Source organism: Hemicordylus capensis, chromosome 2 (genome assembly GCF_027244095.1).
Source record: "Hemicordylus capensis ecotype Gifberg chromosome 2, rHemCap1.1.pri, whole genome shotgun sequence".
In the NCBI taxonomy this organism is placed as follows: Eukaryota; Metazoa; Chordata; class Lepidosauria; order Squamata; family Cordylidae; genus Hemicordylus; species Hemicordylus capensis.
The window spans coordinates 173,197,304-173,221,779 of NC_069658.1; the positions used below are offsets into that span (position 1 = coordinate 173,197,304).

Sequence of the window (24,476 nt, forward strand, 5' to 3'; positions counted from 1 at the left end):
CTGCTTGTGAGGGCTCCCCTGTCGGCTGGTGTGCTGTCTCCCCTCAGGGAGTTGTGACTGCAGCCTGATATCATGGTTCTCGTTAGTAAATTTTGACAATGTGGTGACAGTAATCATCAACCTGCTGTGCTCTGTTAAGCTTGCTAAATAAAAGATCAAAGTTTGCTCCACTGTGAGTGGAGAAGCACTTTCTCTGGTTCTGAGGGCTTCCCTGCCGGTTGGTGTGCTGACTCCCTTCAGGGAGTTTAGACTCCTGGCAGTATTTGGTTGTAAATCACTAATAGAAAGCCACTCCTGGATGTTATGAGCTAATTTTGGCAATGAAGAGCCAGAAATAAGCGTCCTGTTTTGCTCTCGGAATAATCTCCTCTAACGGTGAAGTGGAGACCGTTAGTGAACTCGGCTGCTGCGTGCGGCCATTATTTCTGCAGGCTGTTTTCCCGCCCTTAGTTGGAAGGGGTGGGGGGGAATTTCGCAATATGTGATTGGTTGGCCGGGGAAAGGGGCTTACTGTGTTTACTTACTTGCTTGTGCAACTGTGTGTTATGGCAGCCCGCCCTCCCAAGTCCTCCTTTCCACCACCCCCTGACACGGACGGCCATTTTCTTTTAAATATTATCAAGAATGACTAAAAGGGCTAAAATGCCCCATTAAAATGCCCCCGCGGCTGCCGCCGACAACCAGCCACCCCCCCTCCAAGCAAAAACCCACACTCCCGCGTTTTAGGGCCAAAACGGCCCATGAGCATTCCCCCGGGGCTCCCGCTGCCGAACTACCGCCAGCCCTCCCAGCTGCCCAGACCTCTCCTCCCCGGGAGCACGTCCTAAGATCGCTTGCATGACCAATGTAGAGAAGGAGAGAGGAGCGCTCGTGCAGAGCTCCTCACTCCTTAAAGCCTCTTCCTGCACTGCCGCTTTGGCCGAAAAGGACGCAATAGGCGTCCTTTTCGGCCAAAGCGGCAGTGCAGGAAGAGGCTTTAAGGAGGGAGCTGCTCTGCACGCGAGCTCCTCTCTCCTTCTCTACGTTGGTCATGCAAGCGATTTTAGGACGTGCTCCCGGGGAGGAGAGTTGTGTTGGTAAGCAGGTTTTGGCAGCTGGGAGGGCAGGCGGGCGGTTGGCGGCGATAGCCACGTGGGCATTCGGGGGCATTTTCAAGGGCCGTTTTGGTCCTTAAACGTGGGGGTGGGGGTTTAAAGCTTGGAGAGGGGGGCGGACGGTTGGCGGCGAGAGCCGCGGGGGCATTTTAATGGGGCATTTTAGGCCTTTTAGTCGTCCTTCGCAATATTTAAAAGAAGATGGCCGGCCGTGTCTGGGCGGCCGTGTCTTTTTGGGCCGTTCTGAGCACGCGCATGGTCAGAGCAGCCCAAAAAGACACGGGCAGCACGACCGCACGCCCAAGCATTTTATGGTATAGGATATATTCATACCGCCACAGACTTACATCTCTGGGCAGTTGTATTCTGAATCACAGGTTGCATCCTTCCTTCAAGACCCCAATACCGCATCCTAGCTACGTGCAAGTAACTGACAAAGGCCAGATTGAAACACTGCATCCTAGCTATGTGCAAGGAACTGCCCTGGCCAGTTGCTTTCAAATCAAAACAAGATCCAAACCAACATATCCTGGTTGGGGGCCAAGCACAGCAGTCTGTTGAAGATTCAGGAGTGGTTTGAACACTTGGTTGCTCTTTGTTTTTAATCTCCCATTGATCTTGCAATAATTTCAGCTACGAATGGAAAAATGAAGCGGTGGGTGCGTTTGCTGAAATATGTTGGCATCCACCCAAATGATAACTGGACAGTGCAAACTCATGATCAACAATGAGGGGGTGGGGTGCCTTAAAAATAAGATTTGCAGGAATGGTATCTAGACTTTTCTATGTGCAGAATCATCCTGAGGGCTGAGCAGATTGACGAAACGGTAGGGTGGCAAACCAGTTATTTGAGTCACAGTGTTCAGAAGGATGATCACAACTGCGATCCCCTGTCTTTAAAGGTAAACAAAACATGGCAGGAGAAATAGTATCCAGAGGACCCACAGTGGGTGCGTAAGACACTAACTTTTTCTCTGTCTGAAATATTTGCTTAGTTTGCAGAATCTTACCTGCAGAGTGAGGAAATATCATCTGTGCAAACCGCTGTGGACAGCATGGTGCAGTTCAGGAAGGAAATAGCAATGAGGTTACTTCAAGATGCAAAAAGCATTTTTGAAGGAACATGCTATGGTCTCAAAGTGAACTACTGTTTGCAACCTTGGAAGTATATCTGAGTAAAATTGCTCACTGCTCACTGCTCCTGTTAACACAACTACTACTTCAACACTTCTCTTCAACCTGAGATCTGAAAGCAGTCTGCACAGAAAAACTAATTATACATGAATAATAGAATCCACTGTTGCCAAAGGTCTCACAAGGACTTCGCAAAAGTTCTTCCACTGAGCCATTGCAAAAAAACCCCTCATACATATCCCAAGGAGGTCACACACACTGGAGAAAGTACTGTGGTAGAGTTGGGACATTAAGGTGGTAGTATGAAGATGAGGAGAACAGCTCCAACACTGCTCCAAGCTGTACAGTGTTATCAGAGCTCCTGAATGTAAATGCTGGCTGGCAGGGGCGGTTGTGTTATTGTCCTTGAAAACACAGGATTCCAGCATTAGATATATTAACTGACTTTCCTCCCCAAGGCCACTAATAATAATAATAATAATAATAATAAAGGTCACTAGTGAATATAGGAATGGGCAGCACTACACCAGGGCCTCCGATCATGCCCTCCTATGGACTTTCTATCGAGTGCATAGAAAGAAGGACTTTATAATCCATTTTAAGACATTCAGGAGTGCAGGTCTGGTATGGTTTTGGACGATTATCTTGTGCAGACAATGTAGACTGTCCCACAATGAAAAATTCCTCTCCAAGCTTGTCTGTTCATGAGTCACATCTGAGGACTGTATCCTGGAGGCCTTATGCTTGCATGAGTGCAACAGATTAGAAGTGCTTGTAATCCCGTCCCCTCGCCTTCACACCTTCTTTGTTCCAAGCTCCAGCAATAGCACACTCTGCACAGAAAATATGAAACATTGAAGCATAGGTGCAGATAATACATATGCTATATCTTCTGTTTTGTAGATGGAATGTCCATCGTGCATTCCACCTGGGTGCAACCGCTACACACACAGTGGATGTGTGCCTGCAGGAGTGGCAGTCAATTTGAAAGATAAGAAGGCTGAGTGTGGAACATGCAGGTGACCCAGAAAGCAGCTTCTGCACCGCTGATACCTTGTTTCTGTGCTCTCCCTACCTAGTGCAATGGTGATGAAAATCAAGAATAAAGAACTATGTAATTATTAAAAAACGTAATTGTGCATGTAACAAATCACTTGATTGCGTAGGCTGTATAACGGAAGAGTGGGACACAGGTGTAATTGTCCCTATGTATAAGAATGGTCAGCACTCCAATAAATCAGATTATCACCCAACAAGATTGTTGAGCATAGTTAGCAAAGTTTATGCTAGGGCAGAGGAAGATAACATCCTTCGAGACAAACATGCTGGCCTTCGTGACTCGGCCTTTGCAGCACATAAAGGTAAGGAGTTCAAAGTGATTAATTGGCTGTGGTAGTGAAATCAGACAGGGAAAACTGGGACCCTAGTGCATCAGAGATGTGGACCCATCAGAAAAGGCCACCTGGGTGGCACAATCTGACAGGCACGGGGGTGGGGGTAGTGGGATCTGCTGGGTCCCAGTCCAGAAGTGCAATCTGGACTGGCATCCAGGACTGAAACTCAGGACCTGTGCGTGCAAACAGCAGTGACTCTGCCACAACAGCACACAACGATAGCTCCTCACATGCTCAGAAGGGGACATGACAAACGCAGTTAGCAAAGCTGCACAGTTGATTAGGCTTGTGCATGTTCACGCAGCACGAAAAATTTTCTGCTCCTGTCCAGCTTAATAAACACCTGTACTGTGAGTAACCACACCTCTAATATCTGAACCTGTGTCCATGAAGTATGTTGAGGGTAGTGCAATCTGAAAGGGACAGGGAAAACTGACAGCCTCGTGCATCAGAGATGTGGACCCTGTTAAAAAGCGGGCCTGGGTGGTACAGTCTGACAAGGACAGAAGTCGTGGGATCTGCTGGGTCCCAGCCCAGGAGCGGAAGCATGGTCCTCGGAAACCGATTGGAGCCTAGTGGAGGACTGGAACTGAGGACAGCCCTGTGCATCCGAGATGAGGACCCCTTTAAAAAGCCCACCTGGGTGGCACAATCTGACAGGGAGAGGGGTAGTGGGATCTGCTGGGTCCCAGCCCAGGAGTGGAAGGATGGTCCCTGGAAACTGATTGGAGCCCGGTGGAGGACTGGAACTCAGGACAGCCTACTGCATCAGAAATGCAGACCCATCAGAAGAGCCCACCTGATTAGTGCAATCTGACAGGGACAGGGAAAACTGACAGCCTAGTGCATCAGAAATTTGAACCCATCAGAAAAGCCTGCCCGGTTGCTGCAATCTGACAGGGACAGGGAAAACTGACAGCCTAGTGCATCAGAAATGCAGACCCATCAGAAGAGCCCACCTGGTTGGTGCAATCTGACAGGGACAGGGAAAACTGACAGCCTAGTGCATCAGAAATGTGATCCCATCAGAAAAGCCTGCCCGGTTGCTGCAATCTGACAGGGACAGGGAAAATTGACAGCCTAGTGCATCAGAAATGTGGACCCCTTTAAAAAGCGCGTGTGGGTGGTACTATCTGACAGGGACAGGGGTAGTGGGATCTGCTGGGTCCCAGCCCAGGAGTGGAAGCATGGTCCCCGGAAACAGATTGGAGCCTAGTGGAGGACTGGAACTGAGGACATCCCTGTGCATCCGAGATGAGGACCCCTTTAAAAAGCCCTCCTGGGTGGCACAATCTGACAGGGAGAGGGGTAGTGGGAAGGATGGTCCCTGGAGACTGATTGGAGCCCGGTGGAGGACTGGAACTCAGGTCGGCCTACTGCATCAGAGATGCAGACCCATCAGAAGAGCCCACCTGGTTGGTGCAATCTGACAGGGACAGGGAAAACTGACAGCCTAGTGCATCAGAAATGTGATCCCATCAGAAAATCCTGCCCGGTTGCTGCAATCTGACAGGGACAGGGAAAACTGACAGCCTAGTGCATCAGAAATGTGATCCCATCAGAAAAGCCTGCCTGGTTGGGGCAAACTGACAGGGACAGGGGAAACTGACAGCCTGAGGACTGGAACTCAGGACAGCCTAATGCATCAGAGATGCAGACCCATCAGAAGAGCCCAGCTGGTTGGTGCAGTCTGACGGGGAGAGAGAAAAGTGACGGCCTCATGTGTCAGAGATGCAGAGGCATCAGAAAAGCCCAGCTGGTTGAAATCTGTGTGGGGTAGGGGGAATTACACCTTTAATAGCTGAACCTGTGCCCACGGAATATGTTGGGGGCAGTGCAATCGGGACTGGATTCCAGGACTGGAACTGAAGACCTACCTGTGCGTGCAAAAAGCAGGACCTCTGCTGCAACCTCACGCAATGAGAGCTCGTCACCTGCTGATAGGGGGACATGACAGATGCAGTTTTAGCAAAGCTGCACAGTGGATTAGGCTTGAGTGCTGGACTAGGAATGGAGAGACCAGAGTACAAACTCCCCATTCAGCCATGAGACTTGCTGGGTGACTCTGGGCCAGTCACTTCTCTCTCAGCCTAACATACCTCACAGGGTTGTTATGTACCCTGGAGGTAGAGCGGGATATAAATGTATTATATTTACCCCTGGTGGCGCAGTGGTAAAACTGCCGCCCTGTAACCAGAAGGTTGCAAGATCGATCCTGACCAAGGGGCTCAAGCCTTCCATCCTTCCGAGGTCGGTAAAATGAGTACCCAGAAATGTTGGGGGCAATATGCTAAATCATTGTAAACCGCTTAGAGAGCTTCCAGCTTTAGAGCGGTATATAAATGTAAGTGCTATTGCTATTGCTATTATTAATAATAATCATCTTTATAAAACACCTGTGCGGTGAGTAACCAAACATCTAATAGCTGAACCTGTGCTCCTCACCTGCTCATAGGGGGACGTGACAGATGCAACTAGCAAAGCTGCACAGTGGATTAGGCTTGGGCATGTTCCTGCAGCATGAAACACTTGCAGGCCCTGTCCAGATTACAAAACACCTGTTCCCTAAGCACCAATTTTTTTAATGTTTTAAAGATAATAAATGACATTGTTCAGAAAAATACCTTTCAAAAATCTGAAACATAATTTTTAACAATGTTGTACGATTTTTAATCTAACCAAACCTTTCAAACAAACAAAAATTCAAACATCTTAAATATAGTTTTTAACTATCATTTTTTTCAAAGATGCATCTCATTTCTCAAAGGCCAAGACACAACATTTTATACATAATTTGTAAACACGTAATTTTTAACTATCTCTAAAATCATTTTTTTCAAAGATGCATTAAATTTCTCAAAAAGGCCAAGACACAACATTTTATACATAATTTGTAAACACGTAATTTTTAACAATGTTGTATAATTTTTAATTTGATAACCAAATTTAAAAAATTCAAATTCCCCCCCAAACATCTTATAGTTTTTTTACTATCTCTAACATCATTTTTTTAAAAGATGCATTACATTCCTCAAAAAAGCCAAGACACAACATCCTATATAATAAAAGGCTAAGTGAGTGGCCGTGGCTTTGGAACGTTGGGGATCTGCGTCCCTGCCTCCCTGGGCTGTTCTGGGCCTGCGCGAAGCACAGGCCCAGAAGAGCCCAAGGGACACAGGACCGCAGACACCAGTGTCCCACAGCCACGGGCGGCCATTAGCCGGTGTGTGGCGGCGGGGGAAAGTGGCCGAGGCGGCGGCAGAGCCGCCGCCTCAGCCATGAGCTGCGGCACGGCGAGAGGAGGCCGAGGCAACCAGAAGCGGCCGCCCTGAAAAAGGCGAGGGCAATGGCGGCGGGGGAAGACCGAGACGGGGGACAGGGAAGCTGGGCGAGGTGGCGGCAAAGCCGCCAACGAGGCCCCCGCCCGCTCACAGCCGCCACCGCCGCCTGCTCACCCGCCCTCCCAGCTGCCCAAAATCACCTTCCCCGCTCCCCCCAAAAAAAGATTAAGGGCCAAAATGGCCCATGAGAAGGTTGCCGCCCCCGCCTATCGCCCTCCCAGCTGTTGAAGACCACCTTACCCACTCCAGCCCGAGGGAAAAGAGAGGAGCTCACGAGCAGAGCTCCTCTCTGTGCTAAGTCACTGCTCAAACTGCCGCTATGGACGCAAAGGACGCCTATTGCGTCCATTGCAACAGTATAGGCAGCAGCTTAACACAGAGAAAGCTCTGTTTCCGAGTTCCTCTCTTCTCCTTCGGGCTGGAGCGGGTAAGGTGGCCTCCGGCAGCTGGGTGCGCGGGAGGGCGATAGGCGGGGGCGGCCACCTTCTCATGGGCCATTTTGGCCGTTATTCATCCACCCCCCCCCAAAAAAAAAGTAAAAGCAAAATAAGGAAGAACAAAAACAGAGAACAACAACAAAACAAAAAACAAAAAGAGAGAGGGGACAAGGGGGGGGGAAGAGACAGAAAGAGAGAGAGAGAGACAGAAAAGACGGGATAGAAAGCTAGCGCCCGTTATCATAACGGGCTTAAAAATACTAGTGTTATACATAATTAAGACCAAACATTCTTAACATCTTAACCAAACATCATGTTTGTAGGAATTTCTGATATTACAGGGCAAAAGTCTCCTCAAGGTATGGGCACGAGAGTGGCTACAAACAGGGAGACTGAGCATGAGCAACGACACGGAAGTTTATCAGGAAAGAGGAGACGGAAGTAGTGAAATCTGATGTGGTAGGGGACAATAAGGCACTAGCCTGTCAGAAAACCCTACAGTGCGTGACTTCAGCTGACGCTCTTCTATTAACGAACGACCTTCCCTCTACCATGCAGTTCCTACGAGTGGCGATTTGGGCCAAACGTCCTCAAATACTTTGGGGGCGGGGAAGCCGTCTTACGTCACGCGACCAAATTAGCGCCTGGTTTCAGCTCACGCCGCGTGAGATGACAGAGTCGCCGTCTCAGGAAACTTAGTCGTTGCTAGGTAACAGGCTGTCGAAGCGCCCCGCTCTCCTCGCAGGGCAATCTGGGGGCTGATGCTGCTCGTCTACACGCGCGATCTCGTGTCAGCGGGGGCGGGTCTTGTTTTCTTCTCGTAGCCAGAGTGACGTGGAAGTGTTGATTCGGAGTCAGACTATTTCTGTGCTTCCTATGGCTAAGCTGTGGGCTGGAGGAGAGGATGCGGGACAAGTCGCGCTGCGTCTTCCCCGCGTTGTCTCCGGGAGCATCTATCCTACTTGGGGAAGTGTGCTGCGCCCGCCCTTTCCCTGGGAAGCCGAGGCGCGGCGCGGCGGAGGAGGCGGTCCGCCCAGAGTGCCAGCTGCGCCGAGTGTGGCAGCTTGGAGAAGGATCAGTCCTTTTGCTTCCCTGCCCCGAAGCCCGTTTTAAGGCGTTTTTGGTGCTCTGGAGCAAAGCGGGTGCGTGTGAACGCCGAGGAGGCCTCGATCGGAGGCTGGTCGGCGCCGGCATTCAGGGAGCCCCACACTTGGTTCTCGGAGGTGTCCTTGGTGGCTTTGTAAACTGGGCGCTTTTCATGGCTTAAGCTGGGGAGGCAGTGTGGAAGAAAAGCAAGACTTTGGACCTTGGCATGTTGAGACTGGGCGTGCTGGGCTGTGCAGGAGACTGAAGCTAGCGTCCTGGCTTCCCTCTCCTTCCTTGTATGGGTTTTGGAATCTTCCCCCATTCAGTGCTGGGGCTTTTTTTTAGGTGGGATGAAGGACACCACTACTGAGGAGGTATTTTGCTCTCCCAGATCTTGGAGAGCCAACTGCAAGGCACCCTCTCTTGGGAAGATGGGAGGAATGGAGCTGAAAGAGCTGGTTCAGTTCAGTTTGATAAAGAGAAAGTAGACAGGACTATATGAGCCCTGCCGGTATTTCAAGAGAAAGCGAGGGGAAGCCCTCATAAAGGAAGATGAGCATCAAAGGGGGTAAGATTGGACACATAAGTGGGCAGAATTAAGGATTATGGGATCTACTTTATTTTCTTGTTAAAACACTGAAGACTGTCAGTGGGAGCCAAGTGTAAAACAGTGGCAGCGAGAGAGGAGGACATATAATTTAGAATTAAGGAGCTGGGTGCTTCTGAGCATATGCTCAGCCCAAGAGTTTGCTTTCAGTACCAGACTTTCACACAAACATCTGCCTGGTTTCTCAACAAGCTTTTTTCATTTTAATAGTCTCATTTGTGGGGTGGGGCTCTTTATGCTTGCAGCCAAATATGATGCATTAGCATAATTTTCTTATTTTTTATTTTAGATTGTGAGCCCTTTGAGGACAGGGATCCATCTTATTTATTTGTTGTTTTTCTGTGTAAACCACCCTGAGCCATTTTTGGAAGGGCGGTGTAGAGATCAAATAAATAAATAAAACAATTAATTAATTACTGAACTTGGATATCTGGTGGTTGTTTTTTTGGACAGGAGTGTATATTTGACTGACTCTGAATGGATCCTGCCATCATTGCTCTGGGAAGCTTCTCAGTATGGCTGTTGGCACTGCTGGCAGCCCTCACAATAACTCTTCTTGGAGCAGCTTATAAACTGGGACTGATCTACACCTTCTGGCATCCGGTAAGGCAAAAAGGAGTTACTGCTTTTAGGTGCTTGCCTGTACCCCATGTGCAAGTGAATGGAAGAGGTCATAGAATTGCTTTGCATGCAGAAGGTCCCAGGTTCAATCCTTAGTATCTCTTGTATCTTGCCTGAAATCCTGGATAGTGGCTGTCAGTCAGTGTAGCCAATACTGAGCTAGATGGATCAATAGTCTGACTTGGTATAAGGCAGCTTCCTATCAGGGGCAGTCCAAGATGTTGTGTTGCCTGAGACAAAGGGCAATATGGTAGCAATCTCAGTAGCCCACCTGATTTCTTTTTCATTTTTGGCAGAGGATTGGCCCTATGCCCCTCCTCACTCCAGTGCTTGAAGCATCTGCCTCATAGAAAGGCCACCCCAGCTTCCCATGGAAGACCTTGGATAGAGTGGGCAGGGTTTGAACACCATAGACCCCGAGTGGGATTGTGTCCTCCTCACTCTTTGCTGGTTCTTGTTTTGCTATGGGACTCAGAAGTCCTGATTTCTGTTCAGATAAAGTTTCTGATGAAGCCTTTGTAGCAAATGGCTTGCCTGAGACATCTAAGCTAGAGACATCTAAGCTTTAAAAGTAACCTTGTAGCTAACTATAGATGCCTCCCATGTTCCTGCACCTCCTTAACCAGAGCTACAGTAGGCTTTGAATGTTGTGCAGACTGATCTCTTAAATGCAGAATGTATTTAAACCCCTAAGATAGGACTTGGCAAATCTCAAGCACCTGGGAGCCATTCCACCTAGACGAGGATATTCAGAGGTAGAGTTACTGAATAAAATCCTTATTTGTCCCAGACAGCCCTGTTTCTGTTCAAAGTAAAGGGGTAAAAGAGCAGCCCACTTACCCTTTCCCTCCACAATGTCCAATAATTCCATCAAGTATCCATTGTCTGGCTCCTGAATTTTTGGGCTGGTTCCTAGAACCAAAGAATTATCAAGAACGGCCCTAAAATATGTTTCTCTCTCTTTGAAAAAGAAGAGTCCTGCTTCTGGGAGAAGATCTCAGCCGATGTGGGCATTCCTGCTAAAGACAATTGGGTTCCAGGAGTCAAGAACCTGAAATGTGTTGTCCTGCAAATATGTTTGTCTGTTCCCATGCCCTCTGGCTCCCAGTCTTTTCCTGTGTTCTTCCTGCAAAGCCTACACCAAGAAATGGCCTTGTCTGTTTCAGGTAGACCCTAAAAGCCCTCGGCATGGTGGGGAACGTGTGGCAGAAGTGCTGAAAGCTCATGGTGTGCGCTACTTGTTCACATTGGTGGGTGGGCACATCTCACCCATTTTGGTGGCCAGTGAAAAACTGGGCATTCGTGTTGTGGACACAAGACATGAGGCGACAGCTGTATTTGCGGCAGATGCAGTGGCCAGGCTCTCAGGTACCTGCTTTGTGCCTGTTTTTCTTGCTAGAGATGGGGGCGGTGGGGGGGTGGACAAGGACTGATGCTGTTTCTGCTTCTCTCCTGTTGCAGGGACAGTGGGAGTTGCTGCAGTGACAGCAGGACCCGGAGCGACAAACACTGTGACTGCTGTGAAAAATGCTCAAATGGCAGAGTCTCCTGTGTTGCTGATTGCAGGGGCAGCATCCACATTGCAGAAGGTAGGTAGATCCTAGCTACTGGCCCTGGATTCAGAAGAGGGGGAAGGAACAGCTGGAGTCTGATGGTGCTTCTAGCTAGTCTGGTCAAGCTTTGGCCTGTCTGAGTTCATCACCACTATGCCCGGGTTGGCTGACCCTCCGCTTGAGGCACTTGTGTGTGTTTGGCAGGCCCTTGTCTTTATGTCTGAGAGCAAGGCCAGCTTAATATCTGTGTGGAATAGAGGTTGGGAATGCAAGAGTGAGGATGCATCTCTCTTCCCCCCAGGGGCGAGGAGCTCTCCAGGATATTGACCAGTTGTTGCTTTTCAAACCACTCTGCAAATTCTGTGCCTCTGTGAAGACTGTCCGAGAGATTATCCCTGTGCTGCAAAAGGCCATTGCCATTGCCCAGAGTGACACGCCAGGTATACATGCAAATGAGTCTATGCTGCTGATCTCAGGATTGCAACTTCTGAGCAAGGCTGCATGTGGAATGCTGCTGCCGCCGCCGCCAACTCTCACCAGGATTGCTGGCTGCCTCGCCTCTTGCCTCAACTCTTCTGCTTGGGGCAATGAGGACCACTTTCGGTCTTGTACTCTAAACTAGGCCAGAAATAAAACCTCAAGCACTCAGAAAGTTTTCAGGAAGAATGAAAAATTATTCCTGAGTGCTTTCTAACACAGTTAGAAAGCACTCTTCCGTTAGGTGAACTGAGGCAATTAAAATCAAATAAATAGCTTTAGATGTGCCTTTTGGGGGACCAAGCCTCTGCCACCCCCCAGCTGCCTGCCCACCACTTGCGTTGCATACCTAAGGTGCTGTTGCTGCCCCCTTTGGGCATGAGCCAGCACTGGCCCCACAGCACCTCCCATGCCCTGGTGCCACCCTCTTCCTCCTTGCAGGGGGGTGGGGAGCTGCTGTCTGTCTGTCCAGCATGTGCCCTGTAAGAAGGTATTCTTTGGAATGTGTTGGCCAGTGGCGGCCTGGCCTCTCAGTTGTTGGTTACCACCAAAGCCAGCAACACCAGTTGTTGCTCACATTGTCTCCACGTCCCTCCAGAATAATGCTGGAGGAAAGGGGAGACTGTGTGAGCGAGCTGGGAAGTGAGAGGGAAAGAACCGTTTCCCAGCAGCAGCTTTCTCCTGCTTTCTCTTTCCACTCAGAGAACAGCACAGCTGATGCTGCTGGCTGTCCTCTTCTCTGTGCTGGAAGGTTGGGGGTGCTGGCATTCTAGCTTCACAACTAGTTTTATTGGCATCTTGGGGTATATAGGGTTTGAACTGGGTACAGCTGTCAGCTAATTAAAGGTTTTTAGCTTTGTCCTCCAAGAAAATTACAAAAGTTGGGTAGTAGGGATGTGCATGGAACAGTTCGGGGGTTTGAAGGCAGCAGGGGTGCCTCTTTAAGGGCGGGGGAAGGTGCACTTAACTCTCTTGCAAGTTTTCCCCCTGCTGGGGCTCGTTTCTGTTAAAAGCCTTCAGGGCGGCAGTGTACCGCCCTGTTGCCCTCCTTGGCTGGAAGTACCGGGCACGTGTGCACATGCGGGCATGCAGTGGGCATACACGTGCCCAGTACTTCTGGCCGAGGAGGGCAACGGGGCAGCAGGGAGGTACACTGCCGCCCCGAAAGCTTTTAACAATAATGAGCGCCAGCGGGGGGAAAGCAGCAGGGAAAGCACCCACCCTTAAAGAGGCTCTCCTGCCACCTTTGTACCAGCCCCGTGTTCGAACCTGTTCGATGGGCCATAAAAGGGCCTCTGAACAGGTTTGTGCATGTCCCTATTGGGTAGTACTCAACTTATTCTTGTGCTGAGTGTCCGGTCTGTGCTGAGTGTCCGGCCACTTGTATGCCTCCCCACAGAGTTCCTTCAATATTCCTTTGATATCTCTTTATGATAAAGCTTTGATATCTCTTTATGCTAAAGTTCCTCTGGTCTGAGCCCTGTATTCAAGACCAGCAGGCAAACTGGCTCTCTTCAGGAATGTGGCCCCTCTCACAAGCTGAGGCGCTCGCCTGGAATGAAGGCACTCAATCTACTCCTCTGTTAAAGACACAGACACTTCCACCCCGCCAGAAATCAAACCCTAGAAAATCACCAGCCCTAACAAACCTGGCTTCTCCTTCCTCTCTTGTTTACTTGGAGATTTATTTATTATTTATCTCCTTGCTGCGTTCCATGGCTTGATATTTTCTATAGGAGAGAAATACAGGCTTGTTGCTCCAAGACCAGCAGGCAACCTGCAGATCATGCCAGGACAGCAGCTCCCTCCCTGCAGGAGTTTGCACAACATATATGGAAGGCTGCACTAGGGATGCAGAGAGAGTAGTCTGCCTGCAGTGCTGAACAGTCAAGTGGGATCCTCTGTAGTTTGTCTGGCTCACTGGGAAGAGGCAGGCTGTCACTCTTTCAGCACTTTGGGGCTTGAGTACTCCCTGATAGGCCTCCTTTCGCTTCCAGCTGCAGCCTCCTTATAGCTGGTCTTCAAAGACTTGCAAGAGTACAGAGAGCTACTGTGGCACCTCTTCTGGGTTTGCTGGAGCCCAGCTGATGGCAAACACAGGAAGGAACCCAGGGTGTGCCCTGTGGGAGGGAAGGCAGAAAGCTAGTGGCAGGCTTGTGACAGAAATGGTCTTTTAAAGGTCCACATCTGGGCAGGTGAGTTGGTTTCAGGGCAAGCCTCTTACCTGTTTAGGTTTTGGAAGCAAAATAAGTTGTCATTTAGGGGAAATTCCTCACCTGTAGGGCCTTGGTGATTGGGATGAGGTGGTGGTGTATAGGTGAAGAGGGATATAAACTCCCTGACTGTTTTGCAGGTCCTGTGTTTGTGGAATTCCCCTTGGATGTGCTCTACCCCTATCATCTGGTGGAGAGGGAGATTATAAAGCAGAAGACTTCCAAGGGCCTGGTGGGAATGGTTGTGAACTGGTGAGTGAATTGCCCTTCCCTACTAGCAAAGCTGTTCACTGGAGAGTTGCTTGAGGCAAGTGGGGGCGGGGTGTCGCTAGGGGAACAGAGAACCATCCATATGGAAATTTGGGGTGCTTTTTATCAACACCATAGAAAGAGAGCAACAATCTGTTTGATATATCATACATATAAAAATGGTCACTCTCAAGTTGCACAGGAGAAGTTTGTTAGATTTTTGTGCATGACTGTTAGATGTTAATGTTAATTAACATCTAAATTAGAAGTTAATGTTAGATTTGCACAGGAGAAGTTTGTTAGATTTTTGTGCATGAATGTTAGATTTTTGTGCATGATTTGGGGATAGCAAGCAGGGTAATATCCCTGTGTAGTAATTGATGTACAAAGGTTTTTTTAATGTAGTGTTTGGGTTCTGTTTTAGGTTTGATATGCAAGTATGTTCTGTTGTGAGTGCTTCTCAGAACCAGTTCTGTGCACACCTGGGAGGCTGGGGGTGGTGGCTTTAAGGTGCAACGAGTGTGCTCTTACCTCCCCCGCCACGCTTCCCCCTCCGGTGCTGCTCTATAAACCACCGTGCCGGTTTTACTCTGACTGGGACGGCAAGAGGGTATACAGCTGCTCACTGCCAGCGGTTTTTAAAGCAGCGCTGGAGGACGAAGCATGGAGCGGTGGAAGGTAAGAGCACCCTGCCCATGCCTTAAAGCTGCCCCTGCATTCGAACCGTTTCAAACGCAGGGGTTCCGAACCTGTTCGGCGTTCTAGGAGTAGGATGCTGAACAGGTTTGTGCACATCCTTTGTGAGTGTTCCCCTCCCCACCCCTTGGCTTCTTACATCTTCGTCTTATTTTATTAAGCCTTTAATGTAAATGGCAGGTGTGCTTTGATCCCTTTTCCCCTTTAAAAAAGAAGAAAGCCACATGGTCTAACCACAAGATACTCCAATTCTTTGATCCAGTCTTCTACATTATTATTTTAGGAAGTATATTTACCATCCAGACCTGCAGTGTTCTACATTTTGTCACCATAGCGGTCCTAAATGGTGTACCAGCTTTGACCTTGGCTGGATGGGAAAAGAGAGCCTGTCCACTGAAGCCCAGCACTAGTGACTTCGGTTGTCACTAGTGACTGCAAATGTTACTGGCTGGTACTAGCCATAGGGTATTAGCCACCAGCATTGAGACAGCTTCTCTGGCTTCCTGTTTGTTTCCTGGCAGAATTCCAACTGCTGCTCTTAACCCTTAAGGCTCAATGCAGTTTGGAATCTTGGTATCTGAAGAACCACCTACTTCCATACAAATCTGCCCAGATGTTAAGATCTTTGTTGTATGTAGACCATTCTCCAGTCACCCCCTGACCTCGGACAACTGCCTTTGAAGTGGCAGTGCCCCCATATGGAATGCCTGCTTGGCACTTTTTTGTTTGTCCAAGCTTTTAATGAACAGTGACTCTGATTGTATCTTAGACCATTGCATAGTTTTATCCATGATTTTACTTGCTGTTTTTATTATTTACCTGTAGTTGTTGGTTTTTAGCGTGGCTTTGTGTTTCACAACTCTAGTATGCCACTTTTGAAACATTTAAATCAAGATGTACATTTTAAAAAAATAAGCAGCTGACCGTATTTTACTTCTTGTTTATTTTATGTATTAAAATAAACATCACTCTTGGTGTTGAATAAGAATATGGCAGTCATGACAGGTTCTTGGCCTCTGTGGTAACCTTCTCTCTCTTCTCATCAAGGTATCTACAGAGCTATATGGGAAACCTGTTTGCTGGGGCATGGGAAGTGCGAGATCTTTCACCTCTACCAGTGAAGGTGCCACACGCCACAAAGCAACAGGTGAGACTCCCTGGGTTTGCCTGCTGATGCCTTCTCCAGGGAATCCCTACTCCAATTGAGCTCATTTAGCCAAGTCAGAGTGGGGAGCTAGTAGCATCTCCTCTTTCCCACCCCCATGACCCTTCATTTGTTCCCTTTGAAAGGGGACAGACTTAGGGTGGAAGAGTACTTATCGACCCTGTTACCTGCAAAGCCCAGGACTCACTGTCTTCCCACATTCTCTGCCCACAAGATGGTCTGGAGCTATTCCCACCATAGTGGCCATTTTGCTGCTTGGAAGCCTTAGACTTTGCTCCCAGTCTAGCCCTCACCTTGACATACTTCTGTGTGCAGATGCAACAGTGTGTGGAGCTCATCAGCCGGGCCAAGAAGCCAGTCATCCTTCTTGGCAGCCAAGTGACCCTGCCTCCAACAACTACAACGATGCTCAGGTGAGGTGTGCTACCTCAGAGGAAACCTAGCCTGTAATGTTGGCTCTTTTTTCCAAGGTATGGGGAGGGCATCCATCACGTGATGGGTTGTCAAGCTCTGCATGCTCCGAGACAGGGCCAGTGAAAAACCAACATGTCCTCTACTCCCTCTGCTCTGCCCCATTGTGCCCAGTTCTGGTCCTGTCTCGCTCCGGGACAATTCGGCTTCGTTGTGTGTTGGATCTCAGCTTACTTTTCTCTTTCTACTGTGTGCGAGGTGGGGAAAGGAGTTGCCAGTGTTGTACCTTGTTGGATTCTGCCCCGGTGTTGTGAGTTTTTTGTGAACCTCGGATAGTCCTTAGTCTCTCTGTCGTTTGGTCTCCTCCTCTACCCACACCTTTTCCTCCTCATTTCAGCTGTTTTATGTAGTTTTGGTCTTTTGTGTCCCCCCCCCCCCCCGCTGCCTCGCACTTCATTGGAATTGAGAAGATGGAAATCGCCCATACTGGGGACATGCTCAGAGGTTCCCTTTCAGAGGGCCCTCTTTCAGATATCCCTAAAGATACCCCAATAGCTCCTACGGGGGCTGGGGAGGGAGCGGAAAATGACGCGCCAGCCCCGACAGTTCCCCTGACCGGGGGGCGGGGGACAGAGAGCGCACGGCTGCAAATTGAGCATTCTAAAGTGCTCAAAAAAATCAAAGCATTTAAAAAGTGTGGATGGCACTAAACAAAAGAAGAAGAAGACAGACAAGAAAAGCGTATTGGGTTGGCTCCTTTCTTGTCCCATCTACATCTTGTCTGTGGTACAATGATGTATTGGTGCTCAGAGAGGCTACCTCTTTAGGCTGAGGGGTGGGGGGGAATAATTGCAGGGGTGGGGGAATCTGGGAATGGGATAGCCAAACTGACAGTGAGACCAAAACTGGAATCAAAGGAGAGAATGGCTTTGGGTTAGTGAGTAGAAATAGGGTGTGGGGAGCACACAAGCTGTGGATTACAACCAGATGAGACTGCTGTTAGCACCTGACACTCTTTGGTGAAATGTTCTTCCTTCCTCCTGTCCTTACAGAGCTGCTTTAGAAGAACTGGGAATTCCATGCTTCTTGGGAGGCATGGCCCGTGGCATGCTGGGGAAGAATAGCCTACTGCACATCCGTCAGAACCGCCGCGAGGCACTCAAGGAGGCAGATGTCGTTATTCTGGCAGGTAGTGGCTAGAGGAGCATTGGCCTCTTGCTGGTGGGACTTCGCTAGAAGCATTGGGCCACTTTGGAGTCAGGTTGTATCTATATGGATAGACAATGGATGTCTTCAATGATTGCTCCATTTCCCACAACTTCTTTCCAGGCACAGTCTGTGATTTCCGCCTGTCATATGGGCGTGTATTGAGTAAGCGCAGCAAAATCATTGCCGTCAACAGGAATCAGAAACAACTATTGAAGAATTCAGATATCTTTTGGAAACCTCACATAGCTGTTAAGGGTGAGTATTCCACCAGGGACTACGATATGAGTGTGTTGGAGAAGGATCCTGTGGAGTTTGCTATGGGTAGAAATGATGCTGCTCTTTGGCATGGCTTAGTGATGCCAGTGGCCAAAGGCAGAGGATGCACAGGCCTTTTGTACCCTGCCTCCCCTCCTCTTAGTCAGAACCTTGTGTTTTTTTTGAGCCTCCTGCAACTCGTTTCCCACAGGGGATGCTGGCTCCTTCCTGGTGAACTTAAGCCAAGGGCTGAAGGGCTACTCCTGCCCCCAGGACTGGGTAGAGAGCTTGAGGAAGATGGATCACCTAAAAGAGAAAGCAAACGGGTAAGAAACGCTGCTGCATATGTTTTCAGTATCTTCAGGTGCTGTTTGCTTTGCCCAGCACTTGCACAACCCAGTGGTTTTTAGAGACTAACGCTAGCCACAGAGTGATCTGTGGCTGTACCTCTCATCAATGTCTGACTTTTCTTCCTCCCCAGTAAAAAGGCAGAAGAGCCAACAATGCAGCACCTCAATCCACTGAAGCTGTTGCACCATGTGGATCACTTGCTTCCTGAAGAAGCCCTGTTGGTTGCAGATGGGGGTGACTTTGTGGGGAGCGCTGCTTATATTGTACATCCCAGGGGGCCCCTATCCTGGCTGGATCCAGGTAATTTGACTTTACCAAGAGTTGGGCATTGGTTGAAGAAGTGTTAAGTATAGTGTAATCTGGGGATAGGACTGAGTGATCTGTGGCTGAAGAGAGATGGCCAGCTCCCACTTAACAATTATGATGCCATTTTGATATCTATATTTTTAGTTTAACACACTTGTATACCGCCCAAAACACAAGTCTCTATATGCCTTACAGAGCCACCTAATTAGCACACTGCTGCAATATAGGGATGGATACCCCAGGTGGATGGATACAATATGGAGATGGATACCCCAGGATCGATACTTTGCAGTTCTGCTAAACAGGCACCCAATTTCCCAACATGATAGAAATAAGCCAGGCATCCCAGCTCAGCTCCAATGAGATTAACCTGCTGGAGACTGTGGGGTGGATGTTGTGGCCAAGGAAAGCTGCTATGGATCCATGGTGCATGGCATAATCTGAAGACCACCTTTTAAAAAAGGATTTTGGGAAGAAAAGGGGCAAGTGAAAATCAAACGAAAAGCAGTTCTACAGAGTAGGTGAAATTGGGGAAATCTGCAGAAGTGTATCTTTATTTCAAGAGCCATTTCACACTGGATTAGTATGCACCCAGAAGTTATGCTAGCCATCTTCTTCCAGAGGCTTTCAAAAGAAGCTAGAACAGGCTCTGGTTAGTGGGACTGATTGTGTGTGTCTTTTAGGGTATTTAAAATATGTATATCTTTTCCATCTTGGCTTTTAGGTACCGAAGGCAGCTAACATCAAGGAAGTTCTTAAAAAAACAATTTAAAAAGGACAAAACAAGATATATTTAAAACTAGAGAATAACAATTTAGGAACAGATCAGGCCACAAGCCTGCTGTAACAAGGCAACTCCAGGTCCTCTTTCCATCACTGATTCTTACTTCTCACTGCAGGGGCCTTTGGGACTTTGGGCGTTGGTGGAGGCTTTGCGCTGGGAGCCAAGCTCTGCAGGCCGGATTCTGAGGTTAGTACACAGTAGTGAAATACCAAGAGGTAGGATTGACTGACTGACATACTCTGAAAACAGCTTACATAGAATACTCCTGTCTTAACAAAGGAGGTCACTGAGGTGAATGTCTGAATTCCCACAGTCCCTTGTTTTGCTTATACGAACCTTCTTCAGATTTTGCAAACTGCCCTTCTCATTGACAGCTGCCCTTTCCATGAGATAGTGTAGACAGTCAGAGATTCCATGTGACCCCCACCCCTCCCCGCTGGTCTCTCGTTGTACCTGCCCTCCTCTTTTCCCCCCACCTTCCAGGTCTGGATCCTTTATGGAGATGGCTCTCTTGGGTTCAGCATCATGGAATTTGACACCTTCGTGCGGCACAAGGTAAGTATAATCTGCGTGGTTTTTGGAGACCTTGTGCTCTTTGACATTCGTAAATGATACAGAAAATAGCTGGAGATGGGTAGAGAAAGATAGCTGTGAGAACTATAGCAGCTTTCCCCAATACCACTTTGCTGGTCAATAGCATTTTAAAATAGGGGTGGTGTGATCCAAACTGCCATTCTTTGCTCCCTCACAGTCTTCAGTGGCCTGTCAGCAAAAGCAGCCATTCTCCTGTCCATCTCCCAAGTCAGTCCACACAGTACAGAGGGGAGTCTCTGCACTTCTGCAGCTGTTGAGGGGCTTTCTTGTACAAGAGGGATGCAAGTAATACATGATGGTCCCTCCTCTTGCCTGTGCAATCCCCCCCCCGCCACTTATATCCCCCAACCAAGCCCTGCATGTCACTCAGGAATGGAAGGTAAAAAGAGGCATACAGTGGGGAGGGTCCCTTGCCCTTGTTCTCTTTTGCTTTCTACTTTCTCTCCCTTCTCAATCCTCCATCTGTTTTGGGTAGTGTGGAGACAATTGAAGGGCTGGATTGGGCCCAAGGGCCATATGGTTGAGAGAATTCTTCTCCTTGCATATATGTGACAAGTGGAGGTGGCTTTTTTTTCAGATGGCAGGACCTGCAACTGGGTCCCCTCTTTTCCTCGAAACAGGGGCTCTGATTAAGGGCTTTATCCATAACTCCACAGCCCAGTCAACCTCACTATTGTCCATTTGATAGTGTGCAGTCTTATTGCAGGAAGGCAGGTGGGGAATGACTGGGAATACTTTCTCCTCTCTAGTTCTGTAACATTTTTTCCTCTTCTGCCAGACACCAGTCATTGCTCTAGTGGGGAATGATGCCTGCTGGAGCCAGATCTCCCGGGAGCAAGTCCCTCTACTGGGTAGCAATGTAGCCTGTGGCCTGGATTACCTGGGTGAGTTGATAGCATGAATAGCGACAGAGGTGACACTCTGAAAACAACCCCATATTTTAGATCTTGCCAAAGAAGAGGAAAAAGAGCCGAGGCTGGCTGTTGAACCGAGGGAACTCGCGCAGGGCCAGGGAGGTGGTACGTTCCCTGGCCTCGGGGATATGGAGCAAATTCTGCTTCTGGGGCAAAGTCTTCATGGTCTGTATCACAGGTCAGATTGCCAAATGAGATACAACTGCTCCTGTATTATTGACACACCCAGCTGTGATTTAAATGGCTCAAAGCCTGGTTACTTTCCCACTTTCACATGGATACCTCAGACCCACAGGTTGCCATATCTCTTGACTCCATATCTCCAGATTGATAGAAGCATCCTAGGAGTCAGCTGCTCAACACTCTACACAACTAGCTTCTATAGCAGTCCCCAGAATTGTTTTCCTGGTGACATGTCAACTCTGGTGCCAAAATAGTACACTTGAACAGAGCACAAATGCTCTTCCAGAGCTGCTTTCACTGTTCAAATAACATCACAGTTGTACTAACACTGCTTTTGTTTAATGGAAAGCATGGCTCATGGTGACTTTCGGAGTCATTTAGACAGAAAAAGTATGATGCTTAATCATTTACTACAATAAAATGGGCTTCAATAAAATGGATAAAGATTCAAAATAAGAGACAAACATCACAAAACTTTTGCCAGGCTTTGGAAATTGTTTTTATATGCCTTGGAATATGTAACCTGCAGTAGCATCTCTGAGCATGTTCTGAGTACCTTTCCTCTCGCTATTAAGTCCTTTAGTGGCCAGCACCTCTTCATGTTGGGAACCCAGGACTGTGTGCTCTTCCCCTTGCTCATTTGTGGCATTCTTCCCTGTAGATTACCATGTGGTGGCAGAAGGCTTAGGAGGGAAAGGTTTTCTACTCTCCTGCCAAAATGAAGAGCAAATGGATGACATCATTAAGGCAGCACAAGCCGAATGCAGGAATGGACGGTCCATCCTCCTCAATGCTCTCATTGGGAAAACAAACTTCCGGGAAGGCTCCATCTCTGTGTAGGGGCTTGGCTGCTTCAACAGGACTTGGGGACTGTCCAGGTGACACAAGCTCTGCTCATCTGAATTGCTCCCAGATGAAAGGAGCAGGTCAGCACAAAGGCTTTGCATTTGTGTTGGCATCCACCAAGGCTGCCAGGAGTGCTCTGGCTCAATAGGGCCTCTTCTGCAAATACCATGCCCCCCTCCTACTTTTTAACCCAGCCGTCCTGCTACAACCTTTGTGTGTGATTCACAGCCTTCACTGCCTTTGTATCTTGCCTGTTTTTCAAAGGTGGCAACAGAGCTAACCTGTGTTTTTGGTGAATCCCTTGACTGACTATGATGGCAATTTCCTTCCTTTCAATTATATCCTAATACAACCCTTCCTGATTTAATTGCTGCTCTCTCTACCATTTTTGCTTGCTTGCTTGATTAAGTGCCGTCAAGTCAGTGTCAACTCTTAGCGACCACATAGATAGATAGATTCTCTCCAGGATGATCTGTCTTCAACTTGGCCTTTAAGATCTCTCAGTGGTGCATTCATTGCTGTTGTTATCGAGTCCATCCACCTTGCTGCTGGTCGTCCTCTTCTTCTCTTTCCTTCAACATTTCCCAGCATTATGGACTTCTCAAGGGAGCTGGATCTTTGCATAATCTGTCTGAAGTATGATAGTTTGAGCCTACCATAATCTGAACCAAAGAACACACCTTCCCCAGTGTGTCTGTGGAGCACAGATGCCCCTGATTACTGATGATTTAGGGGAGTTCTATTTTCAGCAGTGGTAGGTGCAGCTCCCACTTACAATGACTACAGAAGTAAGTTTAAACTGGGTTTGCAAAACTGAAGTTGGCCTCTTCTGCCTCTATCCTGCCCTTTTCCACTACACACACACACACACACACACACACACACACACACCCAGTATAGATTTCTATTTTCTTCCTTAGGACACAGGAAGTGTTTGTCTTGTCTCATGTGTCTGTCTCACATGTGCATATGCAGTCATCTGGCTGTGCTTATTCAGCAATGTTGTTGTTGTTGTTAGTTCAATTTCTATACCGCCCTTCCAAAAATGGCTCAGGGCGGTTTACAAAGAGAAATAACAAACAAATTATGGTGCAAGCTGACTCTAAACAAGAACTGAGCAGGCTTATGGAACATCCTCCTGAACTCCGCCTGTTGGGAGGGGTGACTGCTACATAGTAAGTGTGCAACATTTATGCCAGCTGCTGTCCAAACTAGGGCTGAGAGAGAGAGCATCACTTTCTATGTGGCTGCTCCCGCTTCCTTTTCCCATAAGGCGAGGCTAGGCAAGATGTGCTGCACCTTCCTTTCCCAGTCTGGTGCAAGGAGTGGCAATGATGGGAAATCTCAGGGCATAGGCTGCCATGTTAATAGATCTGTTCTGGAGTGCTTGGCTAGGACACGCCAACTATACTTTTGGGTTAACATGAGGAATCAGCTTGACTGTGGGGGAGCAGTCTATTACAGTATTAATCTTGAGCAAAGCTTTGGTCTGGAAATAGTAATAGCAATAGCACTTACATTTATATACCGCTCTATAGCCGGAGCTCTCTAAGCGGTTTACAATGATTTTAGCATATTGCCCCCAACATTCTGGGTACTCATTTTACCGACCTCGGAAGGATGGAAGGCTGAGTCAACCTTGAGCCCCTGGTCAGAATCGAACTTGTAACCTTCTGGTTACAGGGCGGCAGTTTTTACCACTGCGCCACCAGGGGACGTATATGATGAGGAAACGATGATGAGGAAATGATGAGGAAACGTATATGCTGGCACAATCCTCTCCCCCTCCAGTGATGACAGTGAATATGTGCAGAGTTCATGATCCTGTGAGCTAAGGTATCCCAGAACAGAAACTATGGTCCTACAGTTCCAAATCATATAGAGGGGTGCTGTTTGCAGCCCCAAGACAAGCTGTTTTGGCAACAGCCTGTAGGCCATCCCAGGTGTATGTGGGGATGGCCTATGGGCTGTAGGCCATCCCCCAAATACTACCTCTTTAACAAATGGCTCAAGGTTTGATGTACAAAATGTAACAGAAATGCCCTAATCCATCCTGGGGGCATATGCTTGTGGAAGCTGACTTCTGCATATACAGTCATTCCTTGCCAACGGTGGTTTTCCTAATCACGGTTTTGAGTATCTGTGACTGTGAAATTGTGACTGGTCTCGCCAACCACGACCCAAATCTCTGCGGTTTGGCAAAGTTTTTTAGTGATTGAGTTTTATTCCTGCGTTGGTGGTGGGGGGGTGTGATTCAGAGGTTCAATCCACTCATTACTCTTGCTGACCTTGCCAACTCCTTGTGTTTTTGAGTGGTATTGGGGGGTTCAAAATTTTCCAGAGGTCCAATTTGCCCACTCCTCTTGTTTGTTCTTGGTGATTTTAAGGGATTCTGGGTGATTTTTTGCAAAAAAAGAATTGTATTTTTTCTTTTGATTTTTCAGTCTTTCTGCAGCCACAGTTCCCCTAACCCCATTTCCCATTGATTTTAATTGCTCACTATTTGCAAATTTGCCAACGGCAAGGTTTTGCCAGAGCGGAACCCTCGCGGTTGGC

The 24,476-nt window shown here is 48.3% G+C and overlaps 1 protein-coding gene across 3 annotated transcripts; it reads left to right on the forward strand.

The window, feature by feature from the left end:
* Window positions 1-7,928: 7,928 nt before the first annotated feature.
* Window positions 7,929-22,287, forward strand: ILVBL (ilvB acetolactate synthase like). 3 transcript variants are annotated; one of them, XM_053289912.1, is made up of 16 exons: window positions 7,929-8,109; window positions 9,547-9,696; window positions 10,881-11,082; window positions 11,176-11,303; window positions 11,569-11,707; window positions 14,098-14,209; window positions 15,950-16,049; window positions 16,383-16,480; window positions 17,531-17,667; window positions 17,808-17,942; window positions 18,154-18,268; window positions 18,424-18,593; window positions 19,499-19,569; window positions 19,867-19,938; window positions 20,756-20,861; window positions 21,736-22,287. In XM_053289912.1, the coding sequence occupies exons 2-16, from the start codon at window positions 9,571-9,573 to the stop codon at window positions 21,912-21,914; spliced, it is 1,890 nt and encodes a 629-aa protein (XP_053145887.1). In that variant the 5' UTR covers window positions 7,929-8,109; window positions 9,547-9,570; the 3' UTR covers window positions 21,915-22,287. The 3 variants fall into 3 exon arrangements, with proteins under 3 accessions (XP_053145887.1, XP_053145886.1, XP_053145888.1); XM_053289911.1 differs by lacking the exon at window positions 7,929-8,109 and adding an exon at window positions 8,116-8,542; XM_053289913.1 differs by lacking the exon at window positions 7,929-8,109 and adding an exon at window positions 8,651-9,054.
* The last annotated feature ends 2,189 nt before the right edge of the window (window positions 22,288-24,476 follow it).